General features: G+C 46.2%; 1 protein-coding gene across 2 annotated transcripts in view; it reads right to left on the bottom strand.

Annotated features, from left to right (window-relative positions):
• The window catches only part of LOC144889583 (E3 ubiquitin/ISG15 ligase TRIM25-like), an 86055-nt gene that overhangs the window by 47901 nt on the left and 19641 nt on the right, over nucleotides 1-18513 (bottom strand). For both annotated transcript variants that reach the window (XM_078770370.1, XM_078770371.1), the window contains exons 3-4: nucleotides 10816-10911; nucleotides 5748-5981 (exon numbers count right to left, since the gene is read on the bottom strand). In XM_078770370.1, the coding sequence (XP_078626496.1) occupies nucleotides 5748-5981; nucleotides 10816-10911 (330 nt within the window). The remainder of the gene's footprint in view (nucleotides 1-5747; nucleotides 5982-10815; nucleotides 10912-18513) is intronic.

The following is an 18513-nucleotide window of genomic DNA, read 5'->3' as shown; positions in this document are numbered from 1 at the left end:
TCTCCGTCGCTTCTTAATTTCGCTCACCCCTTCTTCCACTTCTTCTAATTTTTGCTTCATTTCCTTCATCTCTTCGTGCGCCCCTTTAAGTTCTTCCTCTAACTCCACTTTATTTTTTTCTATGTGCTCCCGCACCTCCCGCTCTTTAACCTCCATCACCTCTACCACCTTGTCCATTTTCCTCGTCAGGTTCTCATGTACCGTCTGACACTCTTTTTTAATTACCCCTACGTCCTTTTTTATCTCCTTCTGTGTCGATTTTAAACCCTCTATTACCGCTGTGTTCTTCTTTACCTGGTCCCCCAACTCCTTTTGTCCCACTGTCAGTTGTTCTACTCCCAGCGTCAACTCCTCTATACCCCCTTGCAATTTTACAGTCCCCTTTCTCACCTCCTTCTCCATGCGCTCCTTACAGTGCCTCACCTCCTCGCGCACTCCTCCGACCTCCTCACTCACACCTCTTCTGATCTCTTCTCCCATCACTTGCATCTCCTGCCCAGATGCCACCCTCATCTGCTCCATTTCCTCCCTGTGAGCATCCAGTTTGGTTTCTACCCCCATTCTGACCCCCTCTATCTGCTGCCCCATTTGGTTAACTTCCCTTTCCGCTTGGTCCCTCATGTCCCTCAATTTGCCTTCCATGGTGTTTTCTAACCCCTCTAACCCTTTTTGCATCCCTTCCATTTGATTCTCTTGAGCGGCCATTCTGTTTTCTACCCCCGTTAACCCATGTTTCACTCCCTCTATCTGATTCTCTTGAGCGGCCATTCTGTTTTCTACCCCCATTAACCCATGTTTCACCCCTTCTATCCCATTGTCTAACCCCTCTAATTTCTTGTCTAATCCCTCACCGGTACCCCTCGCTTCGTCCCTCATTACCCCTATTTTGCCCTCCAATCGCTCACCCTGAGCATCCATCCGGTTCCCCATTACCCCCATTTGGTCCTCCAATCGCTCACCCTGAGCATCCATCCGGTTCCCCAACCGCTCACCCAATCGCTCAATTTGGCTCTCCATACTCATCTGTACAGCTGCCTGTAACTGCGCAATGAGGGCCTGCATGTCAATCGGCTGCATGTTAAAGCCCGTTGATACAGCGGCCTCGGCTACCACGCGCTCTTGCGAGGCGCCATTTTGCGCGCCCGCTACTTCGTGCGTGACGGCGCTATTTTGCGAACCTGCCGCCCTCACTGCTTCGCTCTCCTCTTGTCCCTCAATTTGGTCCTGGATCGACCCTACCTCACTCTCCTTTACCGGACCCCAGCTGTCTTGATCCGCCATAGCGCGACTTTCAAAATTCGGTTTTTTTTTTATTTTCGTAAAACAAATTCAAATTTCGCCGTTATAATTTCGCGCGGGAAACGCGCTCCGAATCGATTCTACTTGTTACAAATTTGGGCCTAATAAATTTAGTCCCGGGTTCGAATTCCACTCCTCGACACCAATTGTTACAGACGTGGCTTGGATGTTATTCACCGAGCGGTTTTGGGATGACCACGTCTGCACAAGATTATACTCGATATTATACCCGAACGTTGACTAGTCGCGCGATGCTAGGTCAATGAAGGAACAGACACACGGCTGGGTTTCAAATGACACGACTCCAAGGGTTCAGTTCTCAAGACCTCCGGAGGAGATTATATTCGTTACGGAAGGTCAGATTACAGGGACGAGAGGGACAGCAAAGGAAGATAGGCACTTAAACACAACCTTATATTAACCCCAACAGACGACAGGTAAACGGGACAAGGCTGACTCACACGGGGGTTGATGGCAGGAAAGCGGTTGTCGATGGCTCCAGGTGCACCTGGGCTCAGGGCAGGATCGACCCGGTCCGGTCCAGAGATGCGGAAGGTTGCACAGCGCTCGAGGTGGCGTCTTTTCGTCTCAAGCTGGGGGCGCATCTGACGTCACATCCGGCGCGGGGCCGCGTATATCCGGCGGGGAGTGACACGCCCTCGGCTCGTTAGCTCCGCCTCGTGGAATCGGCACGTTGCTTCTCATTGGGTGCGTGCGGGGGGGTTACCGGCTCCGCCCTTGACGAGGAGCTGACAAGGAGCCCCTTTGTGGTAACCCCGTGGAGCGCATGGTCTGGAGCGCGTTGTCTGGAGCGCATTGTCGATGGCGGCTAACCGAGCCGGTGGGAGGACGCACACTCCCCCCCGCGCAGCGCCGTGCCCCTCTGTTGTTGTAGACGGGGAAGAAGATGGGAGGAGGTATGGGAAAGGTCCTAAACTCACTACTGGTGCCATATAATCACATTCTGGTGCAACGAAGAGTCATAATTAATGGAAACGAGGCCTTAACTGACATAGACTAAGAATAACTAGCAAGATGTCCGAAAGTGGTCTACGTGTGGTGCGGTGGACCTGGGCACGACATTTAATGGGGGAAAAAGGGGAAGGTCGGCTCTACTGATTGTTGTTTACAGACAATGGGACTAGGGAATGGGGGATTGGGGATAGTTGGGGAGTATTGGGGAAAATAGGGGAATATTTACAAGCGGGTATGGAGGCCAAATTCCATATTCGCAACAATATCAAATGCACAGCACAGCTCACCTTGTCGAATAATTCCATAAACTACAAGTGCTGAAACAGGTCAACTCAGAACATGGTACAGATCCTTGCACATGAACCATTGGATGTGCTGTTATGGTTTATAAAATGGTCACCAAGGCAAGAGATACAACCATGGAACGAGCTTCAAGTATTGATACAAGTGGGACATCTCCAGGCACTACATCTCACAAAGTGACGTACACGGCAACAGGTTAACATAAGATAAACTTACCGCCATCTTGCCTATTGTACACCGCTGCTTTCCTATTCCATCTCCAGGCGCTGTATGACGTCATTTCCAGGCACCAAAGGGGGCCCTCGAAAAGTCACTCGACACACCTTTCTTTCTATGAAACGATTAATGCTGCCTCTCTCGTCTAAACCACACGTTGTGGGCTCTCTGTCTCTCTCATCTTGAAAAGGAATGGGGAAGGTAAAAGAACAAGGGAGAACAAACACGACGAATCAACACAAATAACAAAGATAAGGAGGGAAACAAAAACGAAGGTTGAGGGGGGGGGGGCTGGAGGGAAAAGGAGGAGAAGGGAAAAGGGAGAACAGAGAATACTAGAAAAGAGGAAGACGATAAACGAACAAAACACAGAAACACAAAAACGAACTACACACGCACGTACACTGCCGCCATGATGCCACACCCAACTCACAACATCCCAGCAGGGGGCGAGAGAGAGAGAGAGTGAGTATGTGTGATTTCTCTGGATTAAAATACATGTTCCAAGTATTTGACGAGCTTGTGATTTTGTCAAGGTCTGAAGAGAAGGAAGAGGCTTCTGCCTATCGGTTTGAAGGATGAGGGAGAGAATTGTGTCATCGGTAAATAGATAAAGAGGATGTTACAGAGAGTCAGTGAGATCATTGATGAAGATTAGGATTGGATGGAGCCAAGAACACTGCCTTGGGTACTCCAGTCTCGACAGGGAGAGGAGAAGAAAGGGTTCCATTGAGAGCCACACATTGGCTACCAAAATGGAGGAAGTCAGTAATTCAAGAGTGGAGTTGGCCATGGAGGCCATCGGCAGAGTTTGGAGAGCAAGGCGGGATGACAGACTGTATCGAAAGCTCGATATATGTCTGGAGAAATGGCCCTGATCTCGTGTCTGACATTGAAAGCCTCCTTACATTGTTGGGAGAGTAGAAGCAGCATGTACAATGTCGAGTGACATGGTATGAATCCTAATTGATGATCTGAGAAGAGGTTATTGGAGCAAAGAAATTATTTTATGCCTCCTTTGATGGATTCCATAACCTTGCTGATGAATGGAAGTAGGCCAATCGGTCTGTAGTTAAAGCGATCCTTTTTTCATATTTTATATAATATATTGATGTTGGCTGACTTCCAAGCAGATAGAAGATGATCGAGGACAAATGGCAATGTGAAAATAGCAGAGAGCGGAAGTGCAAGAGCAGCAGAGCGGGTTTTTAGGACACGTGATCTGATGCCATCAGGTCTAGTTGCAGAATCAGTCTAGGATTGCCAGAACCCTCTACACATTCTCAAATGCAAAATACACAAAGTCCAGGAGCAGTTGGGTGTGACTAGGAAGGGTGTGTACAGATAAAATGGGTTAGGGACACAATATTTGGAAACAAACACAGAATAGAGGCATTCGGCCTTCTCATGAGCGGAGTCGGCTGTGGTGCCATTTGAAGAGAGGGTAGGGATGGAAGGGGCCGGAAGGGCCCATAATACACCGGAAACAAACTTAACGAAGCGCCACCAGGTTTTAGAGGAGGGAGACAAGTTTGAAAGTTCATTCTTGAGGTTGGACAGATGTTGTTTTCTGGCTCTTCTGAGAGTGGACACACACTTGTTACAGGCTTTGTGGAATGATCTGATTCGCCTTCCAGGAGGAGAATGGAAGTTGTTTCAAGGCAACTGCCCCACCACAAGATTTAGTGTACCATCGTTGGGATGGGTAATGGGTATGATAACTGAAGATGAGATGGGATTAATCTGTGCATAAAGGAGAGCAGGTTTCCGTGGAAGAATTCCCAGCCTGAATTAATATCAGGCATGGTAGATATAGGAGACCAGTCCAGATGATTGATGGCTGCTTACAGACCGTGCCAGTCGGCCTGAGTGAAATGCCAGACTCCTCGGCTCTGAGGCTGTTCTCCGAGAATGGCCAGAGATGTTGATTGTTGACCTTAACAAGCACATGATCAGATGAACCAATTGGGGCAGAGGGAGAGCAAGATACATTGGGGGATGGGTGGAGGGGTTGGGGGAGGGTGGGGAAGTTGGTCATAACTAAATCCAGAAGGGAGGACTTGCCACTCACAGAATTCCAGGTGGGAAGTTTACAGATCTAGTCAGTCCTATGGAGTCAAATAAGTCCTTTGCAGAAGTGCCATGGCTGTTGAGAGAGGTAACAACAATCAGCCATGGTGACAATTGAAATCACCACATATGGGAGAGAGAGTTGGGATGAGTGGTTAAAAGTTGGTGCATGTTGTCTGAGAGAGATGTAGATGTAGTCATCAAAGTTCGGAGGATGGTACAACACACAGACAAACAGGAGTTGTGAGCAGAGGGGAATAGAAGTCGCAGCCGGAGTTACTCTTGGGGTTTGGGAGGTTATTGATGCACAGTTTGACTCCTCCGCCAGGAGTCAATCAAGGTCACCTCCACTCATTTATTCCTCTCTTTTCCTGCCTGTGGAACTGCCTTACACACTCTCTTTAATCCAATTCTTTCCTCCAGGTCTTCAAGACAGCTGTTCAGCACCATCTCAAGTCATCCCCCATCCAAAGCCATGATCTTTTCTATGTCCATTAAACCTCACCACATCTCTCAAAATTTTGCTTATGTATCCATTTTGTGCACCCCTTGCGTTTTCCCTTAACCCTCATCGTTACTTGCGTCCCGTATTTGTCCGCTTCCGTCTACTTTCTCCCTCCGCCTTGGTATTGGTGTTTCCCCTTCCTCCTGCTGTTCCCTTTGTTATGTTGTGTTCTGATGTGTTCTGTGTCCTAGCTCTTCCATGAGAGATCTTGTATAAAAAAAATTGTAAAGTACATCATACGTTAAATTCACTGTACAAAGCATTGTCCTCGACATTCACCTGCAAGAGGCTCTCAACGCATGAACGTACAGGATTAAACAGACTTGATACAGCTTTCTTGAACCATTTCAATTAAACATTACAACATTTGAAAACTCACCCCCAGAAAGGAAATGGCCTCCAGCTTCTGCAGTGATGTTTGCAGTGAGGATTCTACTTTACGGAGATACTCCATGTTTTGCTGCATCTTCTCGATCTGCTTCTCAAGCAGAAAAAGCCTCCTCTTTTGCATTTTGTCGACTCGCCTCTTCATCAGATCCACAGCTTCATCCACATATTGGCACAACGTCCGTCGCTTCGCCTCCAACCGGTCATTAGTCCCTTTGCCTACGTGCTGGGAGGAATTATTGTTTGATTTTAGTCAAAAATAAAGAATAAACTTTGAGGGAAAATGTAAAATAATTAACAAGGAGAGCAATGAGTTTTCGATGAAAGGGGTCAGGGGCGCCTTTAGATATCAATTCCTTGCGCGGGTTTAGAAGGACACAGTGAAATAGATGTGGACATTTATCTGTAAAGCTTCTTGGGATTCAGGATTCCAATAAAAAAAATTTATACTTTTACGAAGTTCAGACTAGTAGAGATGGATTTTAACTTGTTTACATTTTAAGGACAGCAATTAATGATCAAACGTAAAAAAAAAAAATCACAAGAGGTGAAAACTCATTACAAACTAGAAGGGCACTCGGAAGAGCGCATGCCTCCACCAGGCTGAACAGTTTACGTTTTCTATCCCACTGATAGGCCAGACCTGGATTCGGACCTGAACCAAGATTGAATCGGCTTGTTCTTGTCACCAAACCAACTCTTCCACCAAGTTTATTCATAACTCGTCCATAACTTTTTTTAATATCATGTTATATATCACTTTTCACAAGATCTTTCAATGGTGAAGAATCGCTTGAAAATTAAATAATTCTCGTATCCGAATCCATATTCAGATCTTCACCAACATCGAATCGATTAGTCCTCGTCACATACACAACCTGTCCACCACGTTTTGTCCAAATCCGTTTGCAACTTTTTGAGACATCCTGCTATGTATCGTTTTTGGCTCTATCTCCCAATGGTCCTATCTTCCTCAACAAGCCTACCCCGAGCCAGTCGTTTTACCGCCTGTGCCTTGACGTCACCAGGTATTGATAAAGTCTGTCAATAATATGTAAACGCTTTTGGCACACTCTAATGATTATTATATAAGGGGTAACAGGATGACGCTTTAACCAATGTAGAACACGCAACGTTTGAGAACCAGCGGAGATTCCAAGACTTGCATAACCCTGGGATACGTCATCCCTGCCAATGGCATCCAGAGCCAACTCCACACATGGCTTACTGACTTCCCCTACTCTCATAAGCAACGTGTGGCTCTCAACGGGATCCTTTCATCTCCTCTCCCTGTCAAGGCTGGAGTGCCGCACGGCAGTGTTGCATTGAGGAGCTGCTGACACAAATCACTCACAAATGCAGACCATTGCTAATCTTAATCATCGATCTTTCTGACTCCCTGGAACATCCCTCATATTTCCGATATGCAGGGAGCAGCCTCTTGAGATCGATTATGTGAAATGGGCTCTTCAGACCATGACAAATATTACAAGCTGGTAAAAAACTTGGAAGATGCCCTTCATTCCTGACAAATCTCACAATTTCACTCTCTCTCTCTGAAAGGACTATCTGGTGAATCCTCCGACCACCTTCCTCAACAATCTTCTTGAAGAAGTTCAGTCACTCAAACTTTTGTGCCTCACTATCAGCCATGATATTTCTTCGGCAAACCACATATCGAAATTGTCCTTGAAAGTCAGCCACCGACTGGGCCTCCTTCATCATGCAAAGTCTTTCCGTGGCACATCCGAACATTTAACTACTTTCCAGGCCTTTTTCCACAGCATAAAGTACTGCTATTCCCTTTGGAGTGGCACCCCTACCTCACACCTTGACGTCGTGGAAGTCAAGTGATCTCTCCTGCAATGAAACTGAGCCTCTGAACCTATAACTTTCCCATCGCAGACAGGTATGCAGTTTCTCTTTCTCCTACCATCTGCCCGTTTTGTGCTTTGCCCCACCAAGGATTCTGTCGGGTGCATGAGGCCTGCCAGTAATTCTCTTCTGGTGAGACTCCAAAAATTCAGACCAACTGCTCACCTCCACTCATTTGGTCCTCTTTTCCCCTACCCGTGGAACCAACCTCTTCAGTCAGTTCAATCCCATTCCTCCCTCGATGGCTTCAAAAGAGCTCCTCAACCATGATATTGTCCTGTGGCTGGCTCAGTTAACACCGAGAGTATGCCACGGATGGCTAATCGAGCTTAACGAGGCGTTTCCAATTCAATGGCGGATCATACACGAGCAGGGGGTTGGGGGAGAATGCCGCGGCTTACCTGTCGGTCCGACGATGTCTTTGCCTGCAAATTAATAAATCAACCAAAAACGTATGTGAAATGTACAAACAGGAATATTTATTAACAGACCCGATAACAAAGGGCGCAAGGGTAAAACTAAATCCTAAGTTGGGACGTCCCCACACCTTAGTTCAAATACAGAACAATGGAAGGATGAAGAAAATAAATCGTTGTATTTGTGTTTGTGCGTCTTAGCTCGATCAGTCGTCAGGTCCATTCACGTCGTCCAGGCGCGGCTCCGGTGTCGGCCCAAACAGGCCTCGACGCACCCCCGTACACTAGGCCCCGACAAGGCCTCCCACGCGAATCGAGCGAGCGGGCGTGCAACCCACCTCCACAACCGTGCAACGTCCTCCTCAGATTTGGCACGGCCCTCCGATGCACCCAACGTTCATGGCGAGAGAGTCGAAGATGAAGGGATCAAACGAGCAGGGCGAGGCAAGGGCAGAATAACAAGGCAAGAAGAAAGGTCGAGACAGAGGTCCAGGCAGGATGGATCCAGGAACAAGAAGGGCAAAATGTCAGCTTGCCAGTCGTTTTACCGCCCATGCCTTGACGTCACCTATTCTCTCGTCCAACCGCTGCGTCGCTCCTTGTGTCCTCCTTTGCGCCCTCCACACCAACTGGCCGAATGTTCGCGCCTTTGGTGATCGTCATTTGTCGGTGGCCAGTCAGAGTGGCACGTCCTTCATCGTCCTGCTCTCTAATCGGTGCTCGTGTTACGGGGTCCTTCTGTGCATGTCTCTCGGCCTGCCTGCGCGATGTTTGCTTGCCATGGTGTACTACTGCGCGGCCACTTCCTGCTTGTCTTTCCGTTCAGTCATTGTGGCGGCAGGGGATGAATTAATGTGTGCACTAATGGGGCTAACTAATGTGTGGGATGTATTGCCATAAGGGACATGGGAATGTTCACAGAGGTTTCACATACAATGGAGTTAGCATAATCCTTAGAACTATTTAACATGCCCCATTCCTCGTAATGGGGATGAAGATACACCTTAATCCGAACAAACCGGGCTAGACAGAACTTATTACAGGTGAGGTTTCCCCATCACGACAGATGAAGCACCTACCTATGCAGATCTACCTAAATCTATATATGCTTATCCAACCAACATAATATTTTCTACACCCATTAACTCTCCTGAAGCCTACCCCGACCCAATTACCTATTCATGCTGTTTTTATTCCGTTATGTGTTCTCACTCCTCCACAAGCTTTGATTGATTGTATACAATATATATATATATATATATATATATATATATATATATATATATATATATATATATATATATATATATATATATGTATATTGTTGCGGTTTTTGTAAATAAAGGCAACCCCCCTATAGTTAGTTGCACCACAACATGTAGCCTCGCTTAGTTCGTTATTTCTTATTAAATGTGAAGTATAGTCTCCTTCCCAGTGTTAGTATGCGTTGAGGCAGGTAGAGAAAGGGTAGGCCTCATTGAAGCCTGGAATGCCATATCATGGGCCTAGGACAAGTCTAGCAGGCCCGAGGGAGGAGCTGGAGTGCGTGGCTGGTAAGCAGCAAACAGCCAATGGGAGCTAAAGGGAGTGGCCAATAACGGCGGCCAATGGGAGCTAAAGGGAGTGGTCAATAACAGCGGCCAATGAGAGCTAAAAGGGAGTGACTAATAAGGGGCTGTCGCGACACCTGACCCCCGGCGGCCAGTGGAGGCCCGTGGAACATTCTAGTGGGGGCTCCGAGGGCTATAAAACCCGGCCCAGACCCCCAAACTCTCTCTCTGGATTCGCACTCTGAACGCGCTCTCTGCCCTGACGAACTCTGCCTGGACTCCCTGCATGTGCGCTTTGCCTCGCTGACTTCAGGATACGCTCCTCGGATTCCCGTTACGTGCACGACTGTGATCGACGTCCCTGCCGCGACCATCCTTGGGGGGGAATCGCCAAACGAGCCGTCCAGGTGAACTGCACCAAGCGGCCGGGCTTTGTGCGCGTTCCCCTCTTCCTCCCCTTCCCCGAACGAGTCTGAGGGCCTTTGTCCGGGAACGTAAGTAGGGCTGTTAAGGTTCTCCACTGTGTCCCTTTTTCTATGATTATTGTACATTTGTGAATAAATCCTGTGGTTTGTTTCCAACCTGGCCGTCTTCGTCCTTTCACCATTGGCCTAGCATTGCACGAGTTAAAACCGCTCGATCAGGTTCATAGTGCCAATGGCACGAGTTACGCAAAGCACAACGGCACGGGTGTCAAAGACCAGCGTGACTCGTGCGAGGTTCAGCCCCCGTTCTCACAGCTGCGTGTGTCGAAGGTACTCGGGTTGTGACCGTTAACCCTTCCACGCGTTAGCTGCGGGCTCGGCGGCTGGAATTGGCCAGCAATCCGTCCACCACGAGTATAGCGTGGGGGCGGCCTCGCGGACTCGAAGCTCGAGGGGGAGCAGGGCTTAACCCACCCCCACCCCCCCTCAGTACGTCGACGAGCTCGAGATCTGCAACAATATATATATATATATATATATATATATATATATATATATATATATATATATATATATATATATATATATATGCCTAACCCTCACCATAACCGCACTTATCAATGAGCATAGTTAAGCAACAACTACAAAGCACTTCAAGAAGAGGACTTTCACATCTCTATTATGTTGGAATGGAAAAAAATTAACCTGCCTGGTGCTGGAATAAAATGGTCCTGCGCTTAGATAGTAGGATGGCAAGTGTGGAAACGGGCAGGGGTGGCCTTTGTGCTTCTTACCTGTGTGTCAATCACTTCCTTCTGCAGCTGATGGAGTTGGGACTGAACGTGCTGCTTTGCATTTGATACTTGAGGACAGTTTGCACTCAAAATGCCCTGCACAGAATAAAGAAGGTAAAGTGCAGAAGAATTGTGCACCTTTATTGTGAAACAATAAGATAATGGGCATGCTACAATCACCTATAACACGCTACTCCAGCAGTCTCACAGATGGACGACTGCATAAGCTGCCATAATTAGAGCGATATGTAGGGTTATCAAAAATATACATAATAAGGACACTCCCAATATTGATGCTTTCATCTATCTATAATTCCATTAATCTCTGTGTGTATGTGTGTATGTGTGTTTGTTTGTATGTGTGTTTGTATGTGTGTATGTGTGTATGTTTGTCTGTGACCGCTGTTTCTCGACAACTACCGGTCCGATATACTTGAAACTTGCCAGGTATATTGCTGGGGACCCGAGGATGTGCCTTTTCAAGGTTTGAAATTAATCGGACAAGTACTTACCGAGCTATGGCGATTTAGCCGTTCGCCGTTCGCTTTGGCGTTGCGAATGGACCAAACCATTGCATGTAAATAGAGGGGGGGGTTCTGTGGTCGTTGCGAATGGACCAAACCATTCATGTAAATAGAGGGGGGGGGGGTTCTGTGGTCGTTACTGCCACGTGGTTTCAAAGTTTTTTTTTGTTGTTGTTGTTTGCACGCATGTTTTTTTGCACCCACGTACGGGCACGCCCTAGGATGTTTACACACACACACCCCTACACAAAATTTTTTTTTTTTTTTTTTTTGGCAAGGAACGGGCACCCACGTACGGGCACGTCCTAGCTTATATATAGTACGGGCATGCCCTAGTATACTTAAATACCAGGAAAAGTACCCAGTGTTGCCGGGAAATTCCAGGTCACTCTCCCATCCCTTCCCCTCCTTTATCCCACTCCTTCCCCTGCCCTATCCCACTCCTGCCCCTCCCTCCTCCAACCTCACCCCTCCCTCCTCTAACTCCACCCCCTTCCTCCTCCCACCCAATCACCTGCCTCCGCGCACCAGACTCGCACCTCTTCCCCGCGACAGGCAGTGGTTCATGTGTTTACCTATACTGCACATATAAGGATCTGTCTCCTTCACATGTAGATATATGGATAGATGACTGCACCTGAGGTGCTGTTTTGTCATGGTCTACACCAATCATAATACAAACAATTATTTTGCACAAATGTATTTGTAATATACGTGATATTACATTTTATAAACAAATGAAGTTGGAGACTTAAGTTGGGAAAAAAAAACTACACTACAAATAAAATATTTTAAAAAACAATACACTGAGGACGTACACACGAGAGAGATAGGTGCATGCCAGAAGTTTGGTAGGATGTCACAAAAGTTTGAGGGAATAGTTCAGTGACATCGAGACTGCACAGATATATACAGATACTCGTACATACATGGTGAATCAAAAGTAGCGCCCGTGCCCGATTTCTGGGCCCGATTTCTGGGCCCGCGCCCGAATAATTATCCCCCGAATAAATGGTTAGATAAACATGTCATTCATTTATTTCTACCTTTTTGTACACTGTAATACAAATGGCAAACAAACAATCAACTAACAGAAATATATATATATATATCTATATATCTATATATCTATATATATATCTATATATCTATATATCTATATATACGAGGTGTGTTCAAAAAGTATGCGACCTTAATTTGTCGTGCGTAAACAAATGAGGCTAGGGAGGCGTTGATTGGTGCACGTATGTAGGCGATCCTAATGCGCAATTGCGGATGCATGAATTTTTTCCCACCTGCAGAAGCTGTCATTCGACGGCAGACCGCGGATGAGTGAGGAAGTGTAAGTGAGCGCCGTCGGATTTTCGTTTTTGACAAAATGACGGAAAAACTTGAACAACGCTACTGCATCAAATTTTGTGTAAAGCTTGGCGATTCCAAAGTGGAAACGATCTGCAAGATTCAACAGGCCTTCGGGGACGAAGCAATGAGCACCACACAGATAAAGGAGTGGTACAACCGCTTCAAAGATGGCCGCACATCAGTGGAGAGTGAAGCACGTTCGGGTAGGCCCTCAACATCCCGAAATGAGATCGTCATTGACCAATTGAGGACCCTGGTGATGCAGGATCGTCGAATCACGATCAGAGAACTTGCAGACGAGGTGGGCGTCAGCATTGGATCCGTTCATTCTATTATGAAGGAGGATTTGGGCTTCAGGAGAATCTCAGCGAAGTTCGTACCAAAGCTGCTAACGATTGAGCAGAAGCAACTCCGTTTGGAGATCGCACAGGACATGCTGGAGACTGTGAACAGCGATCCCAGCTTCCTCAACACAGTGATCACTGGCGATGAGTCCTGGGTTTATGGGTACGACCCAGAAACCAAGTTGCAGTCATCACAATGGAAGCATCCAACATCCCCGAGGCCAAAAAAAGCAAGGCAGGTCTGCAGCAATGTCAAAGTCATGCTGACCGTCTTCTTCGACTCCAGTGGCGTGGTTCATCACGAGTACGCACCACACGGCACCACCATCACCAAGGAGTATTACCAAGAGGTTCTGCGTCGCCTTCGTGACGCTGTGCGACGCAAACGGCCGGACCTGTGGGCAGAGGGCAATTGGCAGCTCCATCACGATAACGCACCGCCCATTCTTCACATTTGATACAGAGTTTCTTGGCCAAACACAACACACCTGTGCTTCGTCAGGCTCCCTACTCTCCCGACATGGCTCCGTGTGACTTCTGGCTTTTCTCCAAGCTGAAAATGCCCCTGAAAGGGACCAGATTTCAGTCCAGAGAAGACATCATGCGGAATGCGACGGACCAGCTGCGCGCCATCCCAAAAGAGGTGTTCCAGCGCTGCTTCCGACAGTGGCAGAACCGTTGGGAGAAGTGTGTGGCAGCCCAAGGGGACTACTTTGAAGGAGATTAGTATAAGTTTGTTGTATCTGGATACGAGTATTTTTTATGAACAAAGGTTGGATACTTTTTGAACACACCTCGTATATATATTGTTACGGTCCGCGGATTAGGATGTTATTTTTACCGAGCGGAGGTATAACCGCGGCCGAACTGTTCTTCCCCGATTCACCCGATTTACCCAAACGTTGGCCGTATCGCGCCACAGCTACTCAATCTGGAAAACTCTAAAGCGACCGAATGCAAAGAGGAAGAAGACGTACAGAAGAGTAACTGGGTTTATTATTATTTACACACATAAGCAAAAAGAAAGCAGTCACGTTTATTTACAGGGGACATGAGACGCAGGTGACAGTGCAAATTACTAGCTTATACTGACTTAGTTTACTACCCAGGACAGAACAAACAAAACAAACTCACGTAGGCAAAATGGGGAACTTGCAGGCAGGAATGGCTGGAAAGGATGAGCAGGTGGGATCACAGGGCACAGCAAGCGGGTCCACTCCGGGCGGGAAGCGGGGGGGGGGGGGGGGGCGGCGACTCCTTGTATTCCGCTTTACAGCGCACACCGTCAGGGCTTCACGCGGCTGGTTGAAACGGGGCTGCACTCCTCTGCTGTATCTCTCGTGTAGCTTGCTTCGTAAAAGCTCCTCGGCTTTCTCTTGGACCCTTCCTTTTCGTGTACCTCTCCACGCAGCTCAGCTCAGCCTTTCTCTCACTTCTCTCCAGCCCATCTCTTTGGGGGACACCCCGCGGCGGGTTATATAGGCCCCGCCCCTCAACCTTTGCGAACCTCCCCCAAACGCTCTTCCTCCGCCCTCTCAAACCAAACCCCTCGTGCTCGGTTGGTTGTTCGGGGCTGGCTCACTCCTCCCCTCTATGACGAGGTGGAGACATGCCCTTCTTTCCCAACCCTGCCTCGTGGCCAATGGTGGTTGCAGAAAACCGCCCAAAATGCAGTTGGCCATTGAAATGAAATGAAAGGGGATCTACTCTTATTTCACTTGGTGCAATGGAGTATTTAAATTAATGGGAGACACAGCCTTACCCTAAGACACATAATAAGATATAAGCTACTGAACAAGGGTTTTATCGTGTCCTGCAATGTGGTGTTTATGGAATAACTACCGAGACGCCCTTTGACCTTCACACTAAGGAGGTATTTACAAGGAATCATTACATTTTACAGAGGGTGATATTTACAACAATTTACTATACAATACAACACAATAAAAAAAACACAATCCTCATATCCGCAACAATATATATATATATATGTATATATATAAACAAATCGGGCACCACTCATGACTCACCCTGTATATCTATATATATCTATATCTATATATCTATATCTATATATATATATATTGTTGCGGATATGAGGACTGTATTTTTTTTGATTGTGTGCTTTATTATTATTATTATTGTTATTCTGCGCCTCCTGCCTCCGGAACTGTGTAAAGGTCAAAGGGCGTCCCATAATTAGTCCACAAGCATACACTTCAGCCAATCATAGAATACCCCTGTTCGATAGTTATATCTTATTCTGTGTTTTAGGGTGTGGCTGTGTCTCCCATTAATAGAAATACTCCATTGCACCAGTGAAAGAGATAGATTCCCTTCATTCCCACTCCCAAAACTTCCATTTCCCCTTTCGTCTTTGCCAGGCCTCGAGTGCCATTGCCAATTACCTCCCTTCCAATTGCCGCCATTGACCACGAGGCAGGGTTGGGGAAGAAAGGCGGGTCCCCACCTCGTCATAGAGGGGAGGAGTGAACCAGCCCTTGCCGACCAACCCAGAACGAGGGGTTGGCTTTAGAGGGCGGAGAGAGAACGTTTTGGGGAGGTTCGCAAAAGGGTCAAGGGTGGGGCTTATATAACCCGAGGCAGAGGCCCCCAGAGAGAGTCGAGGAGGGAGGAGATCAGAAGACAGAAAGGCCTTGAGTTGGACTAAGCAAGAGAGGAAGTTGTTGGACTGGGTGGGACTAAGAAAGAGAGAGAAAGAGTCCTGAAGCTTGTGAGGGAAGGAGAGAGAACCCGTCACACCAACCCCCCACCAGCCGCGTTGGCTCCACCAAGCGTTCACCTCCACCAAGGCTCCACCAAGCTCCGCGTTGGCTCCACCAAGCGTTCACCTCCACCAAGGCTCCACCAAGCTCCGTGTTGGCTCCACCAAGCATTCACCTCCACCAAAGCTCCACCAAGCGTTCACCTCCACCAAAGCTCCACCAAGCTCCGCGTTGGCTCCACCAAGCGTTCACCTCCAGCCATCCACCTCCTGCGATTCCTGTCATCATTACCCGCGTGAGTCTGTCTTTTGTTTGTTCTGTCCTGGGTTAATTAAGACTGTAGGTAAGCTAGTATTTTCACTGCGTCACCTGCGTCTTATGTGCTTGTAAATAAACGTGACTGCTTTCTTTTTGCTTATGTGTGTAAATAGTAAATAAATTTAGTAGTATTTCCAAACCTTTCTTTGCCTTCGTCTTCCTCTTTGCATTCGTCGTTTTAGTCTTTTCCCTCATTGAGCAGCCGCGGTGCGATCCGGCCAACGTTTGGGTGGAATCGGGTTCTAATCGGGGAATAACTGTTCGGTCGCGGTAATACACCACCGCTCGGTCTAAATAACATCTTAACCGCGTCCGCAACAATATATATAAGCAAAGATTTGCGGTTGGGAGTAAATCCAAATGACTCCATGGTAAGATCTCCAACCTTTAATTGAACAAACAATGACTCAACGTTAAGTCATTGTTTGTTCAATTAAAGGTTGGAGATCTTACCATGGAGATATATATATATATATATATATATATATATATATATATATATATATATATATATATATATATATATATATATATATATATATATATATATATATATATATATATATATATACATATATATATATACATATATATATATACATATATATACATATATATATATATATATATATATATATATATATATATATATATATATATATATATATATATATATATATATATATATATATATATACTGAAACGCAAAAGAAACTTACCACCTTTGAAACCTTTAAATATCAACAATAACACTGCGTGTAGTAAATGTGTGAACTTATTTGTGGACAATAGTGTCCTCACTGTCAGACAAAACGGTCACGGATGGTCACTTGAACCTTCAATGGTCACTTCATAGCACAGCTGTTGAACAGCCGTTTTGACTGTCAGTGATTAGCCAAGGGGTACGGGATGATTTTAATGAGCTGCACGTGATGTCTTGATATTGGCTTTAAAAAGGCCAGTGCAAAATGGGCATTTTGACCGAAAAATTTGACCATTTTGACCATCTTCAAAAAGACCGAAAACGCAAAAGAAACTTACCACTTGTTTGAAATGTAATAAAATTGTAACAGTTCAAAATAAAACAAACCAACAATTGCTAATTGAAACATTGGCATTTTATTGATGACATGTCAAGTTTTTGACCAAGATACACCATCTCATCAGTTTGTTCTACAGTACAGAACAGCACAGGGTGCAATGTCAGTCCCATTTCAATAGCGTGTGTGGCCACCATTGTTTTGGATACAGGCAGTGCATCGTCGGCGTATACTGCCTACCAGTCTTTGGATGGATTGCTGCTGGATTCTGTCCCACTCAGTCCTCAATGTCTGAAGCAGCTCTGCCCGTGTCTTGGCCCTGCCAACTACGCGTCTCCCAAGCTCATCCCACAGGTGCTCCATGGGATTCAGGTCAGGGGAGAGTGCAGGCCACTGCATGGTGTTGATGTTCTCGCCTTGGAGAAATGCAGTGGTAAAGCGAGCAGCATGGGGACGAGCGTTGTCATGCTGAAAGGTTCTCAGTTCTGGGTGGTCTCAGGTCTCAGGTCTGGGTATTTAAAGGTTTCAAAGGTGGTAAGTTTCTTTTGCGTTTTCGGTCTTTTTGAAGTTGGTCAAAATGGTCAAATTTTTCGGTCAAAATGCCCATTTTGCACTGGCCTTTTTAAATCCAATATCAAGACATCACGTGCAGCTCATTAAAATCATCCCGTACCCCTTGGCTAATCACTGACAGTCAAAAGGGCTGTTCAACAGCTGTGCTATGAAGTGACCATTGAAGGTTCAAGTGACCATCCGTGACCGTTTTGTCTGACAGTGAGGACACTATTGTCCACAAATAAGTTCACACATTTACTACACGCAGTGTTATTGTTGATATTTAAAGGTTTCAAAGGTGGTAAGTTTCTTTTGCGTTTCAGTATATATATATAGACACACACACACACACACACATATACAGTCACGTGAAAAAGTGAAGTTTTGACTTTTTCAACATATTTCAACATACAGCTATTTGATCTTCATTTCAACAAGATTGATAGATAAAGGTGATATAATATAACAAATATCATTCATTCATTTACATTTTGGAGTCCAATGTATAATTTAAATAAACAACAACACAACATGCATTTTAAGGCCATTTTCCCTGCTAGAGCGGGGGTTAGCCTTGCGGGCCCCATGACAATCTTCTCCATTTTGCCCTATTTTCTGCATCTCTCCTTGTTAACCCCATTGCCCGCATTTCTTCTTCCACCATCTTTAGCCAAGTCTTTCTCGGTCTTCCCCGTCCTCTACTTCCTTCTACATTCATTTCCATCACTCTTCTCAACCAGTCATTTTTATCCTTCCTAAATGCATGATCAAACCATCTCAACCTGTTCCTCTTCACAGCATCAATCACAGGCTCTATTCCCATCATTTT

The sequence above is a fragment of the Myxine glutinosa genome, chromosome 1 (assembly GCF_964187855.1).
Source record: "Myxine glutinosa chromosome 1, kmMyxGlut1.1, whole genome shotgun sequence".
Classification (NCBI taxonomy): domain Eukaryota; kingdom Metazoa; phylum Chordata; class Myxini; order Myxiniformes; family Myxinidae; genus Myxine; species Myxine glutinosa.
The sequence above is the reverse complement of the archived record's forward strand: the minus strand, read 5'-3'. Positions and strand labels throughout refer to the sequence as shown.